Raw genomic sequence first — 26,822 nt, 5'->3', positions numbered from 1 at the left:
TGATGGGTTACCCGTCGAATTCTATAAAATATTTTGGAACGATATTAAAAAATATTTTTATGAATCACTAAATAAGACATTTGAAAAGCAGGAAATGACTTTTTCGCAAAAATTATCAATTATTTCTCTAATACATAAAAAAGGAGAAAAGAACGATCTCAGAAACTATAGACCTATTAGTTTAACAAACTGTGATTACAAAATATTAACACACATTTTCGCGATCAGACTTCAGAAAGTTATAGACAAATTAATTAATAAAGATCAATCTGCATTCATCAAAGGTAGATATATTGGTGAAAATGCAAGACCTTTACTTGATATATTTTAATACTGTTAAGCGAACCAAAAAGAAGAAGCAATCTTACTTTTTGATTTTCTAAAAGCTTTTGATTCTGTTGAATGGAACTTTATATTCAGCACTTTAGATAAATTTAACTTGGGAGATCAATTCATAAAATGGATGAAAATTCTTTATACAAAGCCCGTATTTCGTATAAAAAATAATGGATGGATGTCTAGAACCTGTAAAATGACGAAAGGAATTCGACAAGGATGTCCAATCTCAGCATAGCTATTTTTATTTATTGTAGAAATAATGTCAATAAAATTACACAATTCACCAGAAGTAAAAGGTTTTACTAATGAATTTATGCCTAAAGAAATAAAAATCCTTCAACACGCAGACGATACATCGCTCTTTTTACAAGACATAAAATCTATAGAAAAAGCAATAAATATAATTGAACAATTTGGCAAGATATCAGGAATGCAACTTAATAAGAATAAATCTGAAGGAATATTATTAGGGCCCTTGAAAAACAGATATGATAAATTATACGACATAAATATTACTAATGCACCTGTAAAATGCTTAGGAATATATATAGGTCATGATTCTGACCAGTGCTATGCAAAAAAACTGGACAGAAAAAGTCGATAAATTAGAAAAACGACTCACAATGTGGAACACCAGAAAGTTAACTATATATGGAAAAAGTACTGTCATTAATACTTTAGCATTAACACAAATATACTATAGTGCATCTATTTTGCAATATCCTAAAAACGAAACAATTAAGAAAATAAAAAAAAGTCTTCAATTTTCTATGGGAAAAAAGAGAACGGATAAAAAGAAATACATTAATCGGAAAACAGAATGAAGGAGGGAGAGGAATTGTTGACATTGATTGTAAACTGAAAGCGCTCAAGGTCGCATGGGTTACACGAATTTTCAACGAAAAAATTCATCTTTAAAGTCCTTCTTTACATCTTGTGTTGCGAGAAAATTCGTTTCACCAGAGTATCTTATTAGGACAATTACAACAAGTACAGGTGAAATAAAACAAATATTTAAGTCATTACCAATTTTCTACTGTGAAATTTTCAGTACATTGAGCGATTGTAAATATAAAAAACACAATATAAGGGAGATAACCGATAATGAAATATTGTCTCTACCTATATGGTTGAACAACCTGGTTCGATTTAATGATAAAATTCTTTTCTACACCAATTGGATAAAAAGTGGGATCTTATATATTAAGGACTTGTTTGACGAAAATGGAAACTTCCATGATATCAATTATTTTCAAAATATTCTTGTAAACAAATCCAACATAATCAGTGAATACAATATTTAAAAAAAAGTTGTAAAACCTATACAGAAACATCATGATGTTTCAAAAGGAGCTTATATAAACATAAAAAATCAGACGATGATTATGTTAGAAAATAAACAAAGACTACCGATAAACCTGATAAGTAGCAAAATAATATATGACATTTTTCTAAAAAAAAACTTTTATAAAACCTTACTCCGAGAAATATTGGTCGAGAAGCTTAAGCTTTAACTTTGAGGAAAACAAGACACGCATCTATCAATCAAAAATTACGAAAATAAAAGATAAACAATTAGCAGAATTTAATTATAAGCTATTACAAAATCTACTAAATAATAACAAAAATGTTCACAAATGGAATAGAAATGTATCGAATAAATGCCCTTTTTGTGAATCACTTGAAGATACAAAACATCAAATTTTTGATTGTAGAAATGTAGAAGTGATTTGGAAAAATATAGAAAACCGTCTGAATTTGAATATAAAATGGAAAAATATTGTATTGGGTTTTTTCTATGAAAAAAACAAAACCACTATTTCATTGAATTATTTATTATCATACATAGCTTTTTTATATATAAGATAAAAATGAAGCTAAGATATGGAAACAGAGAAGAAAATATAAATGATATCTTGTATTATGTAAAGGCAAACCTTATGTATCAATATGAGATTTATTAAAAATTAGTTGAAACTTTACATATAAATGGTTCTATGATATTTCGATAGCTTTGTGATAATAATAGTCTGACTATCTGAAGGGGTCTGTCCTTCAGTAGTGCTGCCAGGTGGGGGTAATTATTATGGACTCTGTGAGGTGGAAGATGTTCCCCATGGCAGCGAGACTTAATTGTTATTATTCAATTATTTATCTATTTATTTATTATTATTTTTTGTAAAAACAAATACTTGCATATTTTTATATTTATAAGGTAGTTCATCTTTCCGATTCATATCATATATGTATAATTTCTATGTCTATATATTTATATATATTTATTTATATTACATATACATATCTACATATAAGATATAATTTATCCAATCCAATGGGCCCCTGGCACCATAGGTGAGGATTAGCCGGGAATATCTTAGGATATATTATCCCAAGTTCAGTTGTAATTGAAAATAAAGATTGGAAAAAAAAAACTCAACGAAAGAAAACAGAATGACGAACCCCATTTCTGAATAAAGGTACAATGAAGCACATTGAAGTGGTAAAATTTTCTGTTTGCATGTTACGTTTTGAGCTATCTTTAGACACGCCCATTTCTTAAGAAAGGAAAATTTGGTCAAATAGTTTAATCGAATACCTGTAGAACAGGTATTTCATAAATAAAATAGCCGATGAAATTGACGGTCTACATAAACACCGAGTTAGCACGTGTTCGACTGATACATGTGTTATAGTAACTCCAAAAAGCATGATAAAATCATAATTATGTACATATCCGTTGCAATGCATGTTTTACACAGGTAAGCAAGAACTCTATACATAGCTCTTTCTTATTTGAAAATCTTCATTTTAGTGTTACTCATGTTGCTTGTCGCAGAAAGTGTAGTGTCCTAAAACATTACGAGGAATATTCCTTTCTCGTTTCTAAAGAAATGGGCGTGTCGTTATGTGACTCGGAGCGTTTCGTCTAAATGGAAAATTTAACCACTTCAATGCACTTCATTGTAAGATCCAGAAACGCTACCGAGGGATTCCGAATGCAATAACAATGTCCCGTTTTTGGTGGAAATCAAGTATTTAATTTATTGTGTTGTTTATTAACTTATGTGAGATTAAAAAACCTTTCTATCAAAAATATCAACTTGCCCCATCGGACAAGTACATTGATAGTTTCACTTGCCCAAACTGAGAATTCACTTGTCCGGGCAATCGGACAACCGTTAATGTCGATCCCTGTCTTAAAGTATCAAAAATATAATTTGAATTTCTTGCTTCTCTATTTCGTTCCATTTTTCTAACGTCTCTGTAATTAAGGCTCATGGACACTTCATGTTAGCGCATGTTTCTCGATGTATATTTTTCAACGTGTGAGTATACACGAAAAATTTCACTGTTGGCTTACTAGAAAACACAGCAAATGTAAATATATATGCAGTTGGAAAGAACTTTTTAACTGATGATTTTTTATATAAATTATTGGTCTAACTGGATGTGTTTTGTTTAAAATAGGGATATCAATGACAATTGCAGTATTCAACTATCGTTCAATTATACCAACTATTGCTTACTTTAAATTTTTTTAGTCAGTTATTCGTTTATCATTTGCTATTTTATAGTTATCTTAGTCTAAAAATAATAAAATTGGCTTTCCTTAATTTATAACTAAATGCACGAGTGTTCTTGTGATAAAACTGGGTTTCACTTACTTAACCATGGCCCACAAGGTGTCAGGTCTGACCTGACAAGGAAACGTTATGGCCCAGGTCTCATGTACTTTTTTCACCATGTTGAACTCACAAGGGGTAATAAATTGTAAGTTTATTACACAGTGAAGAGTTTGAAACTCTTTATCAGAGTACATGTACATCAGGCACCATTATTTATCATAACTAATAATACACTTACCATGCTCACTTTACTTACTTATTACCAAGAGATAGATCAGAGTAATGAAGAGAAAATGCATTTCTACTTTATAACCACCAGTTCTGCACCCCAACCCACAGGAACCACTGATCCTGGGGCCATATATATATATATATATATATATATATATATATATATATATATATATATATATATATATATATATATATATATATATATATATTGCAGTAAATTTATTTTCAGAGTATGAGCTCAGGAGCAGAGAAGAAGATTTTTAAAAGAATTAATGCATTTTCACTATATAATCAATAAAACCCAATCCTAACACCAGAATCCTTGACGTTCTCAATTTTGGAAGAGGCATTCTCGCTCATTATAAATATGTTCTTTGGACCCAGGGGCCATAGAATTCACAATTTGGGACAAGGCATTCAATTTCTCCCTCATTATAACTGATGCGTACTTAGTTTATTTAATACCCAGGAGCAGAGAGGATTTTCAATGAATTAGTGCATTTTCACTACATAGATAATCAATAAAGCCCTGCCCTAACACCAGAACCCCCAATCCAGTGGCCAATATGTTGTATTTCCATTAGTGAACTCTTCAGAATTAGAGGAGCGTTTGGTCGTCTGACTGGGACAGCATGGCATTGCAGATAATACAAAACATGCCAGTATCTAACCAATTTTAAATGTTAAGTGCATTTGTCATTCTAACTAAAGAATAGAAGAACTAAAAGACATATGACAAGAGGCCCATGGGCCACATCGCTCATCTGAGCACTAAGGGTAGGAAAAATAGAAAATGGCTTTTTATTGTAAAGTTTAAATCCAAAAGTTGTCACATGACCAATCATGGATTTGCTATTTTTTAGACAATGATTTTTAAAGAATTGTCCTATATATTTCTATGTAAAACTTTGGTCGGCCATTTTGGCCCCGCCCTATTCCCAGGGTCATGATTTGAACAAACTTTAATCTACACTATCTGAACATGCATCCATTTAAATATGATGAATTATGGCTTTGTCATTCTTGAGAAGAAGATTTTTAAAGAATTTTTCTATATATTTCTATGTAAAACTTCGGCCATTTTGGCCCCACCCTACCCCCGGGGGTCATGATTTGAACAAACATGAATCTACACTACCTGAACATGCTTCCATATAAATATGAAGAATTATGGCTTTGTCATTCTTGAGAAGAAGATTTTTAAAGAATTTTCCTATATATTTCTATGTAAAACTTTGGTCGGCCATTTTGGCCCCGCCCTACCCCGGGGGTCATGATTTGAACAAACTTGAATCTACACTATTTGAACATGCTTCCATATAAATTTGATGAATTATGGCTTTGTCATTCTTGAGAAGAAGATTTTTAAAGAATTTTCCTATTGTTTCTATGTAAAACTTAAGTCAGCCATTTTGGCCCCGCCTTACCCCCGGGGGTCATGATTTGAACAAACTTGAATCTACACTACCTGAGCATGCTTCCATATAAATTTGATGAATTATGGCTTTGTCATTCTTGAGAAGAAGATTTTTAAAGAATTTTCCTATTGTTTCTATGTAAAACTTAAGTCAGCCACTTTGGCCCCGCCTTACCCCCGGGGGTCATGATTTGAACAAACTTGAATCTACACTACCTGAGCATGCTTCCATATAAATTTGATGAATTATGGCTTTGTCATTCTTGAGAAGAAGATTTTTAAAGAATTTTCCTATATATTTCTATGTAAAACTTTGGTCGGCCATTGTGGCCCTGCCCTACCCCCGGGGGTCATGATTTGAACAAACTTGAATCTACTCTACCTGAGGATGTTTCCCCATAAGTTTCATTTTTCCTGGCACAGTGGTTCTTGAGGAGAAGATTTTTAAAACATACCACCAAATTTTCACTAATTCTCAATTATCTCCCCTTGAATGAGGGCGTGGTCCTTCATTTGAACAAACTTGAATCCCCTTCACCCAAGGATGCTTTGTTGCAAGTTTGGTTGAAATTGGCCCAGTGGTTCTTGAGAAGAAGTCGAAAATGTGAAAAGTTTACAGACAGACAGACAGACAGACAGACGGATAGACAGACGGACAGACGGACACCGGACAAAATGTGATCAGAAAAGCTCACTTGAGCCTTCGGCTCAGGTGAGCTAAAAATTCAAAGAATTTTTTCAAAAATGTAATAAACAGAAAATTCAATGTTTTGTAGTTGAATATGGTATTTATTTCACTAGTGAGACAGAATTTATTGATATTTTCACTCGTGCTTCGCACTCGTGAAAATATTAAAAATCCTGTCTCACTCGTGAAATAAAAACCATATTCAACTACATGTACAAAACATTGAATATTCTCTCAATATAACACTGAATACTTGAAAATTAGAAACACAAAGAACTTTTATTGAGCTATGCTTAATTTATCACCTAATTATGAAAAATGTCGTTGGATTTACATGTATAATAACCATTGTTTGTTTGTTTGTTTGTTTAGAAATACTGTAAGTCCAGGACCCACTACAGTTTTGTGGAGGCCCTCATAAGGAGAGTAAGAAGACTATTAAGTATTGAGGCTCAACACGGGAGCTAATAAGTTATAAAAACAGACGTTTGGCTACATACACGTAAAGTGAAATGATTGATGTTGTCTATAAAAATTTGATACAACTTTTTAATATTTAGTTCTACTGACTGTGGGCTTACTTGGCTGATATCCCATGGAACATGACGAGTTAATATCTGCTGAAATCATTTTTGACCTGTACTAAAGATATATGTGAATTAAAATGAAAACATCTACAATAAAACGTTTTCCGAATCAGTTTTCTCATCTTTGTTTTGGGTTACATATAGTGATATACAGGCAAACCTTGTTATCTTGCACCCTATGAGTCCCAAAGAATCCATGAAAAAATGGAAATAATTTAATGGTTAATATTTATCTTGGTCAATTAAGATTCTTAAATAAATTACATATAACTAGATTAAAAGTATGTACATTCATTTTAGATCTAAGGGCATTTTATTATAACTTCGATTCATCAAAAGTACAGTATAATCACAACCCTTCATGGTGCAGTGCAGGAAACAGGATCAACTTTACCAAAAAAATATATATTATATTTCTTTCTTCATGCTTGCAAATATACATGGTATTCATTTTGTCATTTTGAAATATTGAAGTTTTCTTCAAATGTAATGTTATATTATTGAGAAGTCATTTTAATCTTGGGTAGAATTCTGAAACGATTGTTATCAATAGTTTAAATTTTATTTATATACATTGTATTATTCTTATTGATAATATTGAAAATATTTTCAAACACACTCACACATCAACACTAGAAAGTGAATTAAACTACATCTGTGATTTTGGCTATTGGAAAAAATTCTATTACAAACGTCATTATTTAAAACACATTGATTACATGCATGTATTTGATCTTCTTCAAGTTACAACTGTTAAACTCAGCCACAAAGAGGTTGTCTCTGGTGTCTACACATAAACCATATGGAAATTGTAGATTACAGTTATCAATGTAACGGAGGAACTGTCCACTCTTATCTATGATGTGGATACAGTTGTTGTGACTGTCTGCTGTCAGGATCTGACTCTGGCTGTCTGTTGTGATGCCAATTGGATAGAATGAACCCTTGGTGGTAAAGGGATGACCAGTGTATCTGAATCGGAGTTTTCCTGCCTGATTAACCACCACTACTGCACGAGCTCCATTGTCAGCCACACAGATATCCAGGTTCCTGTTTTCACAGATGTATTTAGTGTTACCAAATGAATATAGAGGTTTACCTTTACTATCAAACTGAATAGTTTGCATCTCTGTGAACCCAAAGTAACGGACAACTTTTGATTGTTTATAATCATCACTGTACATTGTAACCCGGAGGTCACCAGAGGAGGTACAACAGACACTGTCAGGTTTCCACTTCAGTAATTTGATCAATTCCTGTATCTGTTTATTCTTCACTATGTTCACAGTTCTTTTGTCAGAGTCAGTATAAACTAGATATCCACTCTTTGTCACTGCTATGTCCTCTGGGCAGTTCCCATACTTGGTTTTGATTGATTTCAGTCGTTTCCCCTGAAGGTTGTAGAGTTTCAGGAATTTTTTTTCTCCACATGTCCAGATTTCTTCATCACTGCGAAAGGAAATACTGTATAGTTCATCATACTCAGTGTCTATTGTGGTGATTGTCACAATTTGTGATAAATGGCATGGTAATAAACCCTCGTTGCAACCAAGCTTTGAAAAAGAACAAAGAGTACGTTCAAACAAAAGTTTATTATAGTGCTCAAAACAATATATACACACTCCGAACACGCACACACAACACTCACACAAATACAAAAAAACCCTATTCAAAACAAAAAAATAATAATAAACAAAAAAATAAATAATAATGTCTATACACCGGCTTAAATATTGTCAAACCCGACCAGACGAATGTTTCCTTGACACGTGCACAAATCCCTAGATCTAGCTATAAATGTGACCCCAAGACGTTACCGTATTGTTCGTTCTGTTCGTATATACACACACTGACACAGTCGTTGGTTTATGTTATCGTTGGTACACAGTCCACATCGACCGTCAACGTCTTAGTACGTAGGATTTCCTCCAACGCCGTAGTAACATCAACCTATAACGTCACACGTACGTTACTTGTATACACAGCTGGTCGAGCTGGTCACCTATAATAACATATTATTTCAAAGTCTGGGTTTCCATGGTCGGTAATAACGCATTAATAAGGAATAAATGGATATGTCGGGTATATTATCTATCACAAATTAAACTGAACAAAGTAATAACTTTAGGAAAAGAAAAACAAACAAACAAAATAACCTAGCTAAGAAAATAAACACTTCAAACTCACCGCTGCCAATGTACTCAAAATACTACACTTTCCACACAGGAAAACTTCTCAAACACACCAAACATTCAGGCCAAATGCACACAGCTTTTTGTCTGGAGACCACACAGGTCATTCAACATTTTCACTTAGGAAGGACACACCTTCTCACTTCTACGGCCTGCTCTGAACTCACACGTCGACAGTTTTTCAAACCGGTCTGACAGCCGTGACCAGCTATCCGTAACCATACGGTAAGAAATGAAATTATGGTACGCCATAACCGTTTTAAGAAAACGAATAACAATTGTGACAATACCTCCCCTTTTCAGCTTCAAAATTGGAAACCATATTTTGAAAGTAAATTCAAATCAACAATATTTACAAAACATGACGACTCAAAAAGTCTGCGCCTACGTTATCAACACCTTTGATAGCATGAACAACAAAATTGTAGGATTGCAAAAGATTGTCCAACGCATCAATCTACCATTTGACACTTTTGATCTGTTCAAATAGATCAATGGTTGATGATCTGTCTGCAAAACAAATGTTCTACCGTACAAGTATGCCTGAAATTTTCTCACAGCCCATACAATAGCTAAACACTCTTTCTCAATCACAGAATAATTCCTCTCTCTTTCATTCAACTTTCTACTGGCATATGCGACAGGGAACATTTTCTCATGCTTCTGCAACAAAACAGCACCTATTCCGTAGTCGGAAGCATCAGTTCTGAGAAAGAAGTCTTTGTTAAAGTCAGGGAGTCTAAGTATTGGGGCGTGTAAAAGCAATGACTTTAGATTCATAAAAGATCTCTCGTGTTCATCAGACCACTCGACTTTATTTGGGGTACCTTTCTTTGTCAAATCTGTCAAAGGACAAGCAACTGCCGCAAAGTTGGGAACAAACCTGCGGTAATAACCAATCAGTCCCAAGAAAGAACGTACCTGTTTCTTGGTTTCAGGGCGAGGGGCTTTCTTGATTGTCTCAAGTTCGTCATTATTAGGTCGCATTTCACCATTTCCAACTGAGTGACTTAAAAAATCAAGTAAGCTAAAACCTACAAAACATTTGGAAGGTTTTGCATTCAGTTTTCCCGACCGTAGTCTTTCTAATAAACACCTAATAGACACCAAATGTTCTTCCTACGTTTCTGAATGAATCAAGATATCGTCAATGAAACTATCGGTATCTTTCAAATCTTTCAACAAAACGCGCATCATTCGATTAAACGTCGCCGCCGCGTTTGATAGACTTAACGGCATTACTTTGAACCTAAACAAACCATCAGGAGTGACGAATGATGTCAGGTCTTTGTCCTCGTCTCTCATAGGAATTTGCCAATATCCCTTGCAAAGATCTACTTTAGTAAAATACTTACTTTGTCCAATTCTAGCAAAAATTTTCTCGGGATCGGGCATTGGTTCGGCATCAAACACTGTCACCTTGTTTAGCTTTCTAAAGTCGATGCATATTCTCTTAGAACCATCAGCTTTCTTGGCAACAACGATAGAGCTGGCGTAAGGGGATTCTGACGACTCTATGATGTCCATCTCAATCATTTTCTTGATTTCTTCCGTAACGGAATCACGTAGAGCAAATGATTGCGCCCATGACAAAAGGGCCTTATGGCATTTTTGCTAAAACAGAGAAATAACGTCATAAAGACGTGACGTTGCAGACTGACGGTGAACTTCGACGCAGATTTTTTTTTTAACCACATGTTTTGACGTTTGACGCATCCAGACTTTTATCGATGTTTCCAAGATGTGGAATTTATTTTCATGTATAAATTAATCTAATCAATACCAGAATCTCCTAATCCACTGACTTTAATAGGTATAAATAAAAACATTTACAACTGGTTTCTTAACAAACATATCTATTATATGAATACGTATCAAATACCAATTAATAGTTTTCCTACATGCATAATTTATAGATAGAAGCTGTAGACAAGGTGTTTTTCTGATAGGATAATAAATCTGTATACTCTAGATACATAAATTTTAAATACATATTTATACCAGTTTTGTGATAAATGTTAGACAGGGGTATATGGTTAAAATATTGCAAAATAAATTTGAGATCCGCTCCACCATTCTCAATATACATGTACCTTGGTACATCGCGCAGGGGCGTAGTATCCGGGGGGGCCAGGGGGGGGGGCCTGGCCCCCCCCCACTTTTTTTCCCAACCTTACTTACACTATAGGAAATGTTAATTGAAAGCCTTGTTGGCCCCCCCAATTTTAAAAATGTACCGAAAATGTAGTATAAGAATTGGTACTAAAAGTAGTTGACACTGAGAAAAAGTTTACTTGAACCCCCCCCCCCCCCCCCCCCCCCCCCCCCCCCCACACGAAATAGGATTTTCGACTTTGGGCAACTTTTGCCTTTTTTTTTTTTTTTTTTTTTTTTTTTTTTGGTTTTGCTTGTCAACTTTTTCAGCTAAGTAAAAAAAATTTTCTCTGCCTGGCCCCCCCACTTTCAAAAACGATGCTACGCCACTGTCGCGATCGCCTCGATCACATGCAATCATTGATCCATCGGTGTATACTGCTTAAACTTTTGTTAAATTGTTTGTACTAATGTTGAAACTAAACATACATCTTCTACATTTTACAAATTTAGCAAAAAATGTGTAAGAGCGACAGTAAAGATTTTTGTATTTTCTATAAATAAAATATAGGAGAGATAACTCTGATCTCAACAATCGATGTAACGGGGGTACCAGAGAGGGACTTTCATTCGCATGAATTTGCTCCCGGATTATAAAAGAGATCTTTTATGACCAAATAAAAACACTTTTAATTGTCAGCATAATTAATTTATGAATATTTAAATAAAAAACATTGTTGTACTTTGGGAAAAAGGTCCCGTTAATGTAGAAAAGGAAAAACAAAGAAAAAAAAAGAAAACTGACGTAGTATTGAACAAACGTACTTTCAGTTTTTTTTTTCAAATCTCTCATCCATAGCTTTTTTTAAACATGAAATAATTTAATAACGAATTTCATTTTTTTAAAATAATATACATATATAGTATTTACCGTATCAGGAATAATGATTAAATAAATTCAACTTTATAAATGTTGTTTTGTCTTAATTATTTTCTTGTTGCACTAAAACACTTCAATTTAGAGATACCGGTATTAAAACAAGCACAAACATCCAAATGAAAGAAATGTTCTTACTTAAATAGCTAGAGCTGGTCAAGTAAATCTGATGAGAGAGAGAGGGAGAGAGAGAGAGAGAGAGAGAGAGAGAAGGGGGCAAGAGAGAGAGGATGGAGGGTATAGATAAAAATATTTATATTGAATCCATTTATCTTATATTGAGAAATGTGAAACTCTATTGAAAAAGATGAGTTTTCAAAACAAACAAAATACATGTGATAAAATACTGTAAATTGAAAGAAAAAATCTTTTTTGTTATCTAAACTACATATATATGGCAATTTATTTTCAAGATCTCCAAATTTAATATACATGTAATTCTTTTGTACTTATGTGTTGTTTTTTATACAGAGTTAAAATGTTTTAAGCATTAACTGTAAATTAATCCCTGAAGCCATGCAGGACTTTGTCTTTCACAAAATCTCGATCAGCATTGAATGTTTCTTAACAGATCAATTATCATGTTAAAAACCCATTTCATCACTAGACTTATAATCTCATTACAGTTATCAGTGTGGAGTATAATGTTTAAACTGTCATCAAATTATGGATACATATCATTTTACATGTATAAGCACATATTATGATTTTATTTGATTTGTTTGACAAAAAATCCATATAAGTTCAGGGTCGGGTTTATTTCTTCATGTAAATACTGACATAGAATAAAATTCAATGCTGAAGATAAACGACATAAAACCGCTACAGCATACTCGCATTTTGTTTTATTTTGACTGCAGTGCAGGGGATGGGGAGTGTCCTTTTATATTTCCGTAACATGTAAGGCTTTAGAAGGCTTAGCATATCAATGCTTCTGGAACGGGAACAGAATGGAATTCATATTCTGTAAAATTCACTTTATAAAATAAAATTAGAAAACAAAGTCCTTAGAATGAAGGTGAATTTTCTTTAATTAAGTCATAAAATAATATGATGAATTTTTTAAGATGCTTACATCCCTACAAAACTCTGACATTTCAAAACTCAGCAAGTTCACAGACAATTGTCAGGAAATATATTATACAAAACAGTCATATTTAACTGACTGTATATTTAGGCATGGATAATTACATGTTATTAATTTTTAACCAACCCCTACCCCAACAAAATATATCAAAATGCATGATTCAAGAAATATTACAGGATATAGCTATTATTGATTTGTCTACTGGATATTTTTTTTGAAATTCATGAGAAAAAAGACGACGAACCAATTTTGTTCGAAATTCTTGAAAAAAAAATATGTATATGGTTTCTTTAATTTAATTCTATTGGTATGCCTCTAAACCATCCAATTAAAAAAAACCCAGATTTTGTTAATCTAGGGTGTCATTATATACATGATAAACAAGATTGAATTCATAGCAATTCAATTCCAGGCTCGTAGTGATCATGATCGCTGTGCAATTTTTAAAATGGTAATTCTCAGAATTAAAGGTACAAATATAAAAAGAAGAATACCCGGTAATATGAAGCATCATTTCAAACCTAAATAAAAAAGTTAATTTACAAGTTGTAGGGTTAATGGTACTGGGTGTAGGAGAGACACCCCGCCTGTGCACCTAACACTGGAAGTAAAAAAAATATATATTTAATTATTTTAACTCGTGTTCACAAGAATTGTAAGTTTCTCCCATTTAGATTTTTACCCTCCCCCCCCCCTCCCCCTCACCAATACACGCATAATCCTACCAATATTAATCCTTGGTCTGACAACCTATTGTGTAAATGAGTGCGTATTATAATTCATTCATTTGGTTATAAAACTTCCACCTTTTTGATTGGAAATTATGAAAATATTTTGACTGCTAGAACGAAAAATATTTCTTGTATCTTATATATTTTTCAAACAGCAGTGTCATTTTTTACCCTATGCAGACAGACAATTTAACCTCAAAGATGCAGTGAATCAACCAAATTTCCCTTGTATTTACTGTTTATTTTATATCGTAATAACATGATATCACACTTCATAGTTTTTATGTCTTTATATAAAATTTAGAAAAAAAGAATGATCAGATAAATTTTCACTTCGCAGTAGCATTTAGGTAGCGTATTGTTCCTGGTATAATTTTTTAAAATTAATCTTCACATGTACGGCAACTTGAGATATATCGTTTTATGCCGAATTCAGGCAAAAAAAAAATACATATCGACCTATCGAGAGCAATGTTTAAATTAGAATAATTTTCTAATGAATAATGCAGCCTTATCAATTGACTATTGCATGGATTACTAGTAATTTTTTTTTGTTGATAAAATAATTGTAAAAAAAAAACAACAAAAAAAATACTGAATGGATGTCGCCCGCTGCTTAGGTCTCCTCCTGTCAGAGAAAAGTGAAATGTAAAACAAGCACTCACTCATAATTCTATACACCACTGATGAATCCATAATACATATATAACTATTTAATAATTATTTGTAATTAAAAGAGACAATGAGATAAAAATAATGTGCATGGGTAAATATTAAATATTATACAACTATTGATTACAGTAGTAAAATTGCAGAAGAAAATAATTTTACGTTCACTCTGAAAACGTTTGACGTTGTTGAAAAACATGACGTTATTATGAACCTATTAAAGTATCTTAGATAAAAATGAAGAAAAAACCTACCTAGAGTGGACGTAGGACCATAAAAATTCATATTTGACAACTTCTATCCTTACTCTATCAAAATCCATGAAAATCTCAAAATGCATAAAAATTGCCATAAGGGCCCTTTTCCCATGGGCGCAATCAAATGGGATTTGATACGGCTTGTTGTGAATAGGATCCGTAGTTGTCAGATGTATCTCATGCTGAGCCAAATGAGTAAGATTTGGTAAATCAGACAAAACATCTCTGAATTCCGACAAAACCTTCTTGACGTCATCTTGTTGCTGCTCAGTCAGATCTGTGTCAACATTCACATCTTGAAATGTTTCTTTTGCTTCGGAAGGCGGTATCTCTAGAGGGAAATCACTCTCACCTTCTGAAGTCTCACCATCTTGAGGTATTTCTTCTTCTATGACAGAACAAGAACTAAGAACTTCGGGTGTACTTACCTCTCTTTCAACATACTTTTTCAAAAGGTTAGCATGGAAAGTTTTGATCTTGCCCTGTACATCTACTTTGTAGTCAGCCATTCCACATTTGGAAACAATGGTAAATGAACCCTTCCATTGCATAAGTAGCTTGTTGTTGTCCGTCGGAAGGAGGATTAATACCTTATGTTGAATGTTGAATGAACGTGACCTTGTTTTCCTATCGTAATATTTCTTGTAGCGCTGACTGGACTTCTGTAAGGACTTTCTAGTTAATTCACATGTCTCTTCTAAACGCTCTTTCAAGTCGATGACATACTGATAAGTGCTCTTGACTTCTGAGTCTTTTAATTCTTTCGTCACACATCTCTCGTAGAACTGTCATCGGTCCACGGACTGATCTACCATATAATAATTCAAATGATGAAAAACCCATGCTCTCTTGAGGAACTTCACGGTATGCGAATAATAAAGGAGCTATATACCTGTCCCAATCCTTGGGTCTTTCAGCAGCCATACGTCTGAGCATTTGTTTAAGCGTTCCATTAAACTGTTCAACTAAACCATTGCAGGCAGGATGGTACGGAGTAGTTGTAAGTTGTGCAATGGAAAGTAAACGACCTACCTCTTTCATAAGGTTAGACGTGAACTGGGTTCCCATATCTGATAAAATTTCCTTAGGAATTCCAAGTCTAGTGAAGAATTCAAACAATGCCTCAGCAACACGTTCCGTCTCAATGCCTTTGAGTGCAACGGCTTCAAGGTATCTTGTACTGTAGTCTACCATAGTGAGTACATACCTGTTCCCTCGATCTGTTGCTGGGAAAATTGGACCAATCAAATCTACAGCAACTCGCTCAAAAGGAGTTTCAATGAGAGGCATAAACTCTAATGGAACTGGGAAGATCTTACCTTTGGGTACGGTTCGCTGACAAACGTCACATGATCTACAATATCTTCCTACATCACCTTGTACACCTGGCCAATAAAAGTTAGACAATACCCTATCCGTTGTCTTTCTTATTCCTAAGTGACCAGACAGTACACAATCATGTGCAAGTTTCATAACTGTAATACGGTGTGGTGAAGGAACAACAAACTGTTTGAAAATGTTATTGCTACTAACCTTCGGAGACTGAAAATATCGGAACAAAAGACCGTCTACAATGACAAACCAAGACACATTCTGTTGTCCTGTGAACTTCCTAACACCTGTCTTTGCGTATTCCCGATACTTTTCCAGTGAAGCGTCCTCATTTTGTGCAACTATCATATCTACTGAAGTAAAATTGTCAGTGATACTAGTTACATGTACCTTCAATGTTTTGTACCTTACCTTTTCCTTCTGTACTTGACCTCTTGTCTGTACAGCTGAGCCTTCCACCAAGTCATGTGTATCGTTTTCCTCAACTTCATTATTTCTTCCAGTGTCCCATTTTGGATCAGGGTCAGAGGGATCTCTTGCACCTTTTATGTTACCTATGATTAAACCATAGACTGGGTTGTTCATACATAGAGCTTTGACCTTACCTGATATGAACGGTGTATGTATGTTGATATACGCCTCGGGAACTTTCCGGACAGTCCCGTCGATGAGTACACTTTCCACATTCCGCCCTGTCAGTTGGTCTTTAGGTACGAGGCTGGTTTTTACTACAACTCCTGTGCATCCACTGTCTCGCAGAACCTCCACAGGATGATTACCTACATACCCATCTGAAACTGGCATATTATGACAAACACGACAAGCTCCACCAATGACCGGTAACATATGCCCACAACGTAACGTAACTTTATTGTCTTGTATGCAACAGTCTTTCAATTTATCTGCCAAAATACACAAAGAACCTACATGTTTACCTGATTCAGTAGATTGGTTTCCTTGTTGATGCTCACTCTCAACATCAGCTTTCTGGAGCTGTGATTTTGCAGATCGGGAAGTTGCCTTTGATGAAGAACCAGAGCTTAGCATCGCTGCGCTTTTGTAGGTCTGAGAACGATTTCCTTTCTTCAACCTGTCAAAACAATCTTTAGCTATGTGGCCAGATCTACCACACTCGTAACACTTTCTATCATTCTTACCTGAACTTGAGAAAGGTTTCTTTTGAAACGTTGTTGACGTTGACCTCACATCATCGGTCGCTACTTGATAATTTGTGCGATCGTAAGAAAATGAAGAAGTGCCGTGCGCTTCAATAAATTGCTCTGCTAACCGCGTCATTTCTTTAACATCTTTCGGGTGACGCTCTCGTAAGAAAGTAGCCAAAGTCTTACTACAACTTGATATAAATTGTTCGCGCAACATAAGATCTCTTAAACCAACAAACGTTGATGGGGATTTCGCGAGTTCCATCCATCTTTTGAGATAGTTGTCTAAACGCGCGAAGAATTGAGGAGGATTCTCTTCTTTTTCGGGTTTACTAGCTCTGAATTTCTCGCGGAAACCTTCTTCGGGCATTCGAAACCTCTGGAGCAAAGAACACTTAAGCTTATCATAATCAAATGCATCACCAGGAGATAGACGAGAGTAAACATCAAGAGCAGTACCTGTAAGCAAAGCACTAAGATTTATTGACCATGTATCCTTAGACCACTTAGCATTTTCAGCAAACCTTTCAAACCTTTGTAGATAAGCGTCAATGCAGTCTCTTTGATCATTAAAGTGAGGAAGTTTGGGCATCTTAGCACGATTTTGAACAGACACCTCAGGGGACATGGGGGTACTTTGATGCTTAGCGCTAACTTCTAATGCCAATGCCTCTGCTTTTACTCTCTCTAACTGAATTTGTTTTTTCTAACAATGCCAAATGATTGCTTGATTCTTTCATTTGCATCACCATGCTCAACTCTTTTTCTTTTCTCTTAGCCTCTTGCTCACATTGTACAATCTGCAAATCTAGTTCTTTTTCTTCTCTCTTTGCATCTCGTTCCTTTGCTCTCTCTTCTCTCAACAATTTATCTTCTTCAACTTTTCTTTCTGCTCTTTCTTTTTCCCTAACATATTCCAACAACTGATCTCCATGCAGACCTAACTTTTGCCCAATCTCCACTAATTTTTCTAACTCTTTCTCCATTTTCAAAGTTTAGTTAACAGCGTAAGGATATAATGATTTAAAATATTTCCATCCCGGAAGAGCCCCCAATTGTCACAATTTGTGATAAATGGCATGGAAATAAACCCTCGCTGCAACCAAGCTTTGAAAAAGAACAAAGAGTACGTTCAAACAAAAGTTTATTATAGTGCTCAAAACAATATATACACACTACGAACACGCACACACAATACTCACACAAATACAAAAAAACCCTATTCAAAACAAAAAAAAATAATAATAAACAAAAAAATAAATAATAGTGTCTATACACCGGCTTAAATATTGTGAAACCCGACCAGACGAATGTTTCCTTGACACGTGCACAAATCCCTAGATCTAGCTATAAATGTGACCCCAAGACGTTACCGTATTGTTCGTTCTGTTCGTATATACACACACTGACACAGTCGTTGGTTTATGTTATCGTTGGTACACAGTCCACATCGACCGTCAACGTCTTAGTACGTAGGATTTCCTCCAACGTCGTAGTAACATCATCCTATAACGTCACACGTACGTTACTTGTATACACAGCTGGTCGAGCTGGTCACCTATAATAACATATTATTTCAAAGTCTGGGTTTCCATGGTCGGTAATAACGCATTAATAAGGAATAAATGGATATGTCGGGTATATTATCTATCACAAATTAAACTGAACAAAGTAATAACTTTAGGAAAAGAAAAACAAACAAACAAAATAACCTAGCTAAGAAAATAAACACTTCAAACTCACCGCTGCCAATGTACTCAAAATACTACACTTTCCACACAGGAAAACTTCTCAAACACACCAAACATTCAGGCCAAATGCACACAGCTTTTTGTCTGGAGACCACACAGGTCATTCAACATTTTCACTTAGGAAGGACACACCTTCTCACTTCTACGGCCTGCTCTGAACTCACACGTCGACAGTTTTTCAAACCGGTCTGACAGCCGTGACCAGCTATCCGTAACCATACGGTAAGAAATGAAATTATGGTACGCCATAACGGACATAAGAAAATGAATAACAATTGTGACAGTGATGAGCTCTTGTTCATCAAGCACTGGTTTGACTGGAGGACAGGAGACAGCTTCTTTTGTCTTCATTGTGTAGCCATGTTCATCTGTTGTAATGGATAATGCTGACAGGGAACAAAACATTTGATGGAGCTGTTCTGTGTTTATCGGATGAGAAGAGAAACTTGGTAATAAGACTTTTAATTTAGGAGGTAATCTTCTAAATTCAGCATTCTTGGATATGTATGTAGATGCTATGGAAACATCATTGGAGTCCAGTTTTTTTTCTTTAGATCAAGTATGCTGTGTTTTACTTCAGAAGAAATCTGTTTGATTTCATTTTTCTGTTTATTTAGCGCAGCCAGATGTTTAAGTTTCATCTCAGCAATTTCAGATTTCTGTTTGTTGACAATGATGTTAATTTCTCTGTGCCAGTCTTCTCCTTGTTTGGTAACAGCTTTGCTTTGTTTCTCATACTGTTTTTCCAAGGTTGATTTTAAATCTGATACAATTTCTTCATAGGTAGTATATATTCCTTTTTCTAGTTCTGTCAAGTCATTGTTTAAAATGTCCTTAATAAAGTTGGTATTCTGTAAGACATCTGTTAATTTATGCCCATGATGTTTATCAGAGGAGATGCAGGTAGAACAGACAGAAATGTCACATTTCTCACAGTAAAGTTCACAATGTTTGTTAGTGTGGTTTGGACATTTTGGGTAGTTTACATTAGGAGTAGAAGTTTTGTGTTTGTATGATACAACTTTGTGTCTTTTAGATGAATCAGAGAGATGCTCACCTACAAAGGTCTTACACAGAATAATCAGACAAAGTTCACAATGACTCTGTAATGCAGCTCTTTGACACAGGTCACATAGGAGGAGTACTTGAGCTCTGTCCAGGGGGTCCATCACTGGGGTTTTGGTAAAAAATCAGACGACCCTGTTTCAAGTAAATGAAGGCATGGGTTACTGACTTCAGAAATATAACGCAATTTTACACATACAATGTAAGGGTTTAGTTTTGTTTCATTGTGAAAATGTCAGACAAAATCGGTTTAGAATATTTTGCAGTTTTAAAGATGTTAAAATTTTCCTTCTGTTTTTTTTTTAAAATATTACGAAGAAAATGTCAACACTTTATAACAGTCAAACTAATTTTTATAGAGTTAATTTGAACTAATATGGCCCTCTCATGTACATGTATTTCAGCAAATATTAATGTATAACACTTGACTTGGGATTATTAATGACATTTGGAAAGATATTGTAACATGGAGAATATACTAAAATATAATCTTGTCTCACCTCTAAATCCAACATGTCCTCCCTGATAATCCTGTACATCACAATTTACTTCCTTGTCTTCGTTCTAAATGTTTACCTGGTTACCTGGTCACGTGATTTAAATACCTGAGAAATCTATATTCGTCTTTGTACAGAAGTATAAAATAGATCAAGGTTAGTGACTGTAATTTACTCTAATTACATGGCTTTTGTTTTTGATTATTGAAAATGAAGTTTTAGAATCAATCTACATGAATCCATCTCTCCAGCTGTGTATCCATCAAATTTTTTGTCTGAGGAAAATTATTTTAGCTCACCTGACCCGAAGCCTCAAATAAGTTTTTCGATCAAATGTTGTCCGTCTTCGTCTGTCTGTAAACTTTTCTCATTTTCAACTTCTGCTCAAGAACCACCGGGCCAGGCATCCTTTGTTGAAGGGAAGTTAAAATTGGTAAAATGAAAGGACATTTCCCCCACAACAGAAGATAATAAAGAAAAGACAAAAAAGGGTTAGGTTCATTAAAAAAAAAAATCCTGTAACGACGAAAAGTGACCCCCCGTAGAATATTAAACGTGGGTCATTTTTCTACGTAGAAATTTGACCCCCTGGTCAATATTCTACATAGAAAATATTTTCTTTTAATTACAATAATTGTCAACGTATTATCTATAACTTTATGCCGTTGTATAACAGTTATACCTTTAATTAAAGTAGATGTATCTATTTAAAAAGTACAAATCTTTTTTCAAAGGTAGAATAAAAATTATGTGAAAGTGACATAAAATGTATTTTGTGGTATAAGCGGAGTTTAGGATAAGAGATGGTTAATTGGATACCCCAAATCGTTACAGATGAACGTAGGGACATCCCGATTACTATACAACCCCCAACCCACTCCCCGCTTTTTCAAACGGGGATATAATGAGTTTTGAAGCCTTGATCAAAATTGTTCTGCTCTGTTCACACGGACAGTTCAGTTTAATTAATTTAAACTTTGTTCACATGGAGAATTTGATGCGAATTACTTTACATGTAATTCTTATACATTTACTGTGCATTAACTCAGACTGGATGTTAAGTGGCCTCTGAAGACAATAACATAACAAAGAACCCAGCTGATAACAACAATCACAACACAAAGAGTCCAACAGATAACGACAATCTCAACACAAAGAGTCCAACAGATAACGACAATCTCAACACAAAGAGTCCAGGAGATAATGACAGATAACAGATAACGACAATCTCAACACAAAGAGTCCAGCAGATAACGACAATCTCAACACAAAGAGTCCAGCAGATAACGACAATCTCAACACAAAGAGTCCAACAGATAACGACAATCTCAACACAAAGAGTCCAACAGATACCGACAATCTCAACACAAAGAATCCAGCAGATAACAACAATCACAACACAAAGAGGCCAACAGATACCGACAATCTCAACACAAAGAGTCCAGCAGATAACAACAATCACAACACAAAGAGGCCAACAGATAACGACAATCTCAACACAAAGAGTCCAGCAGATAACAACAATCACAACACAAAGTGTCCAGCAGATAACGACAATCTCAACACAAAGAGTCCAGCAGATAACAACAATCACAACACAAAGAGTCTAACAGATAACGACAATCTCAACACAAAGAGTCCAGCAGATATAACGACAATCTCAACACAAAGAGTCCAGCAGATAACGACAATATCAACACAAAGAGTCCAGCAGATAACGACAATCTCAACATAAAGAGTCCAGCAGATAACGACAATCTCAACAAAAAGGGTCCAGCAGATAATGACAATCTCAAATCAAAGAGTCCAGCAGATAACGACAATCTCAACACAAAGAGTCCAACAGATAATGACAATCTAAACACAAAGAGTCTAGCAGATAACAACAATCACAACACAAAGAGTCCAGCAGATAAAGACAATCTCAACACAAAGAGTCCAGCATATAACGACAATCTCAACACAAAGAGTTCAACAGATAACTACGATCTCAACACAAAGAGTTCAACAGATAACGACAATCTCAACACAAAGAGTCCAACAGATAACGACAATCTCAACACAAAGAGTCCAGCAGATAACGACAATCTCAACACAAAGAGTCCAGCAGAAAACAACAATCAAAACACAAAGAGTCCAGCAGATAACGACAATCACAACACATATAGCGTCCAGCAGATAACGACAATCTCAACACAAAGAGTCCAGCAGATAACGACAATCTCAACACAAAGTATTTTAAGAGTGCCCCTGACCACTCGTGGAGTTATGATCACGTTTAATCGTAACTTGTAAGTCGTAACTCTTAGTGAAACGCACTTACGTGCTACGTTCAAGTTTTCGTTTACGTTAACGAGCTACGACCTGTTAGTGAAACGGTCGCCAGTTGATTAAGAGACGTCTTACAGGCGTCATTTCTATTTTCCGGGTGTCTTAACACATTTTGCAGTTTGTCTAGTGTCTGTCCATAAATACTTTTTACATTTTCAACTTCTTCTCCAGAACCACTTGGCCAATTTTAACCAAATTTGCCACAAAGATATTCAATTTGTTCAAATGAAGGGTCACCCTAATTTAAGGGAAATAATTGAGACTCGTGAAAATTTGGTCGCATGTTTTAAAAATCTTCTTTTCAAGAACAACCCTGCCAGGAAAGATGAAACTTATGGGGGATCATGCAGCCTTAGGTAGTGTAGATTTATGTTTTCTTATGTCATGACCCCCAGGAGGTAGGGTGGGGCCACAAGGGATGATCAAAGTTTTACAAAGAAATATTATTTATAAAGGAAAAATCTTAAAAAAAACCTTCTTAAGAATGCAGCAATCTAAAGCCATGATTGGTCTTACTTAAATGGAAACATCCTCAGGTAGTGTAGGTTCAAGTTTAACTTTTAGTGAGGCTGAAGGTCTTTGAATAAATAGCAAGGACCCTAGCAGGTACATACAGGGCATTGCCCATAGTATGGGCCCAGCAGGTCCGTACAAGTCAGTATCCAGGGTATGGGCCCAGCAGGTCCTTACAGGACAGTGCCCAGAGTATGGGACCACCCGGTTCATACTTGGGAGTACCCAGGGTATGGGCCCAGCAGGTACATACAGAACAGTGCTCAGAGTATGGGACCACCCGGTTCATACTTGGGAGTACCCAGGGTATGGGCCCAGCAGGTACATACAGGACTGTGCCCAGAGTATGGGACCAGCCTGTTCATACTGGGGAGTACCCAGGGTATGGGCCCAGCAGGTCCTTACAGGACAGTGTCCAAAGTAAGGGCCCAGCAAGAACATGCAGGTCATTTCGCTTTGGCCAAGGGATGGTGTTAAGTCCCAAGATACTTGTTTGGTTTAAAAAATTGAAGTTTGTCCAATTGCTGATGGGGCTGCAAAGTTTGACTTATGTTTGACACTCAGGGTAATCAAGCAGCAAGGGATCTTTTTTGTACCAGTTGTCTACTGCTACATGTACACGGATCGATCCTTGGTTTACACTTAATTGTCTATCATAGGGACTGGTCTTCATGTTCAACAGTGGGAATTGAACCTGCAATTTAAGGATCACCTACTCTGCTACTCTAGAGCAGACTCCCTAACCACTGTGTCATGCAGGCAAATTATTACATGTAGTTACTGACAGCGAGAATCAAGAGATTTAAACAAACACACCAACTTTAGACAAGATACATGTATTATACACTGACTTTACATGTATCCTCTAAAAGTACATTTTAATTCAATTAACATTATAAATAGAAATGTAATCTAATTCAATGCTATGCTAATAATAAGTAATTGATCTTTTTTTCATCTAAATGTAAATTTTAATTCAGATAACATGATAAATAGAGTTGTAAACTAATTCAAAGTTAATAAGAATTAATTTTTTTCAGCTGAGCAGTCAGTTGTTCTGAGAAGTGGCAGAATGAGGGCAAATGATAGTGTATAGCAACTTCCAGCAGGTGCCCCCCCCCCCCAATGGCCGATCAAAGTTTTATATAGAAATATAGAGGAAATTTTTTAAAAATCTTCTACTCAAGAACCACTGTGCAAGAGATGAAACTCATAGGGAAGCATTTTCAAGTAGTGTAGATACAATTTTTTTTTTCAAATCATGACCCCCGGATGTGGGGCGGGGCCACAATGGCCGTTTACATACAAATATATTAGAAAATTCTTCAAAAATCTTCTTCTCAAGAACTACTGTGCCAGGAAAGATGAAACTTATAGGAAAGCATCCTCAGGTAGTGTAGATTAAATTTTTTCTCAAATCATGACCCCCGGGAGAAGGGTGGGGCCACAATGGCCGATCAAAATTTTTCATAGAAATATATAGGAAAATTTATTAAAAATCTTCTCAAAAATTAGCAAAGGCATGAATGATCATATTTAATTGTCAGCATCTTCAGGTAGTGTAGATTCAGGTTTGTTCAAATCATGACATCTGGGGATAGGGGGGCCAGAATGGCTGATCAAAGTTTTTAAAGAGAAATATATAGGAAAGTTCTTAAAAAATCTTCTCTTGAATAGCAAAGGCATGAATGATCATATTTTTATGGAAGCATCTTCAGGTAGTGTAGATTCAAGTTTGTTCATGACCCCAGGGGATAGGGCGGGGCCAATATGGCCGATCAAATTTTCACAAAGAAATATATAGGAAAATTCTTTTAAAATATTCTTCTCTGGAATAGCAAAGGCATGAATGATCATATTTTTATTGAAGCATGACCTCAGGTAGTGTAGATTCAAGTTTGTTCAAATCATGACCCCTGGGGGTAGAGCGAGTCCATGACATGGAATCCAAGTTTTATATAGAAACATGTAGAAAAAGTCTTTAAAAATCTTTTTTTTCAAAATTAGCAAAGCCATGCTTAGTCCTATTCATATGGAAGCATTCTCAGTAGTGTAGATTCATTTTGTTTGAATAATGACTTCTGGGGGTAGGGCAGGGCCACAATGTAAATTCAAATGTAAAGGGTGATAAAACCACAGATAGTCAAAGAAATATGCAAGCATCCTTAATTAGTGTAGATTCAAGTTTGTTCAAATCAAACCCTAGCTCTCTCTTTTAAGGATTGTTTGGGACAACTATTTGGTATCAACTTTTCAATAACAAACTAATTTATGCTTTTTTCCTAGCCACATTGCTCAGGTGAGTGATGTGTCCCATGGGCCTCTTGTTGTTTAAACAGGCAAATTATGACATAGAGCTGCTGTCTCTACGTAAGACCATACAACAGAAGGTCGTGACCCTGCTTAGTGACCCGGACAACAGAAGGTCGTGACCCTGCTTAGTGACCCAGACAACAGAAGGTCGTGACCCTGCTGAGTAACCCAGACAACCGAAGGTCATGACCCTGCTGAGTGACCCAGACAACAGAAGGTCATGACCCTGCTGAGTGACCCAGACAACCGAAGGTCATGACTCTGCTGAGTAACCCAGACAACAGAAGGTCGAGACCCTGATGAGTGACCCAGACAACCAGAGGTCGTGACCCTGCTGAGTAACCCAGACAACAGAAGGTCGTGACCCTGCTTAGTGACCCAGACAACTGAAGGTCATAACCCTGCTGAGTGACCCGGACAACAGAAGGTCATGACCCTGCTGAGTAACCCAGACAACCGAAGGTCGTGACCCTGCTGAGTAACCCAGACAACAGAAGGTCATGACCCTGCTGAGTAACCCAAACAACAGAAGGTTGTGACCCAGCTGAGTGACCCAGACAACAGAAGGTCGTGACCATGCTGAGTGACCCAGACAACAGAAGGTCGTGACCCTGCTGAGTGACCCAGACAACAGAAGGTCGTGACCCTGCTGAGTGACCCGGACAATAGAAGGTCGTTATCCTGCTGAGTGACCCGGACAACAGAAGGTCGTGACACTGCTGAGTGACCCGAACAACAGAAGGTCGTGACCCTGCTGAGTGACCCAGACAACAGAAGGTCGTGACCCTGCTGAGTGACCCAGACAACAGAAGGTCGTGACCCTGCTGAGTGACCCAGACAACAGTGTTAAACAGACCCAACTGGAGAACGAAATTACAAAGCTGTGTGTCTTATTTGGCAGGCAGAAATGTACTCATTTTACCTAAACCAGGCATTAAAGAATACTTTTCTCAACAAGATTTAATTGTACAATGTGATGTACGGATGTAAAGTTAAAAC

At 35.7% G+C, this 26,822-nt stretch overlaps 1 protein-coding gene across 1 annotated transcript; it reads right to left on the bottom strand.

Moving 5' to 3' along the window:
* Positions 1-8,900: 8,900 nt before the first annotated feature.
* On the bottom strand, positions 8,901-17,125 carry LOC134245703 (uncharacterized). Its single transcript, XM_062727968.1, has 2 exons — positions 16,388-17,125; positions 8,901-10,092 (listed from the first exon to the last, which is right to left on the bottom strand). Exons 1-2 carry the CDS (start codon positions 17,034-17,036, stop codon positions 9,983-9,985), a joined length of 759 nt encoding a protein of 252 aa, XP_062583952.1. The 5' UTR covers positions 17,037-17,125; the 3' UTR covers positions 8,901-9,982.
* Between the last annotated feature and the right edge of the window lie 9,697 nt (positions 17,126-26,822).

The sequence above is a fragment of the Saccostrea cucullata genome, unplaced genomic scaffold (assembly GCF_032062105.1).
Source record: "Saccostrea cucullata isolate Sc308-1 unplaced genomic scaffold, CSIRO_AGI_Scuc_v1 ctg5551, whole genome shotgun sequence".
Taxonomy (NCBI): Eukaryota; Metazoa; Mollusca; class Bivalvia; order Ostreida; family Ostreidae; genus Saccostrea; species Saccostrea cuccullata.
Note: the sequence above shows the minus strand (reverse complement) of the source record. Positions and strands in the feature narration are given on the sequence as shown.

Coding starts and splice junctions, on each gene's coding strand:
- LOC134245703 (XM_062727968.1), bottom strand. CDS start 17,036: ATGTTACCGGTCATTGGTGGAGCTTGTCGTGTTTGTCATAATATGCCA. Junction 10,093..16,387: donor TTTTCAGTCTCCGAAGGTTA/GTAGCAATAACA, acceptor TGATTTTTTAAG/TCACTCAGTTGGAAATGGTG.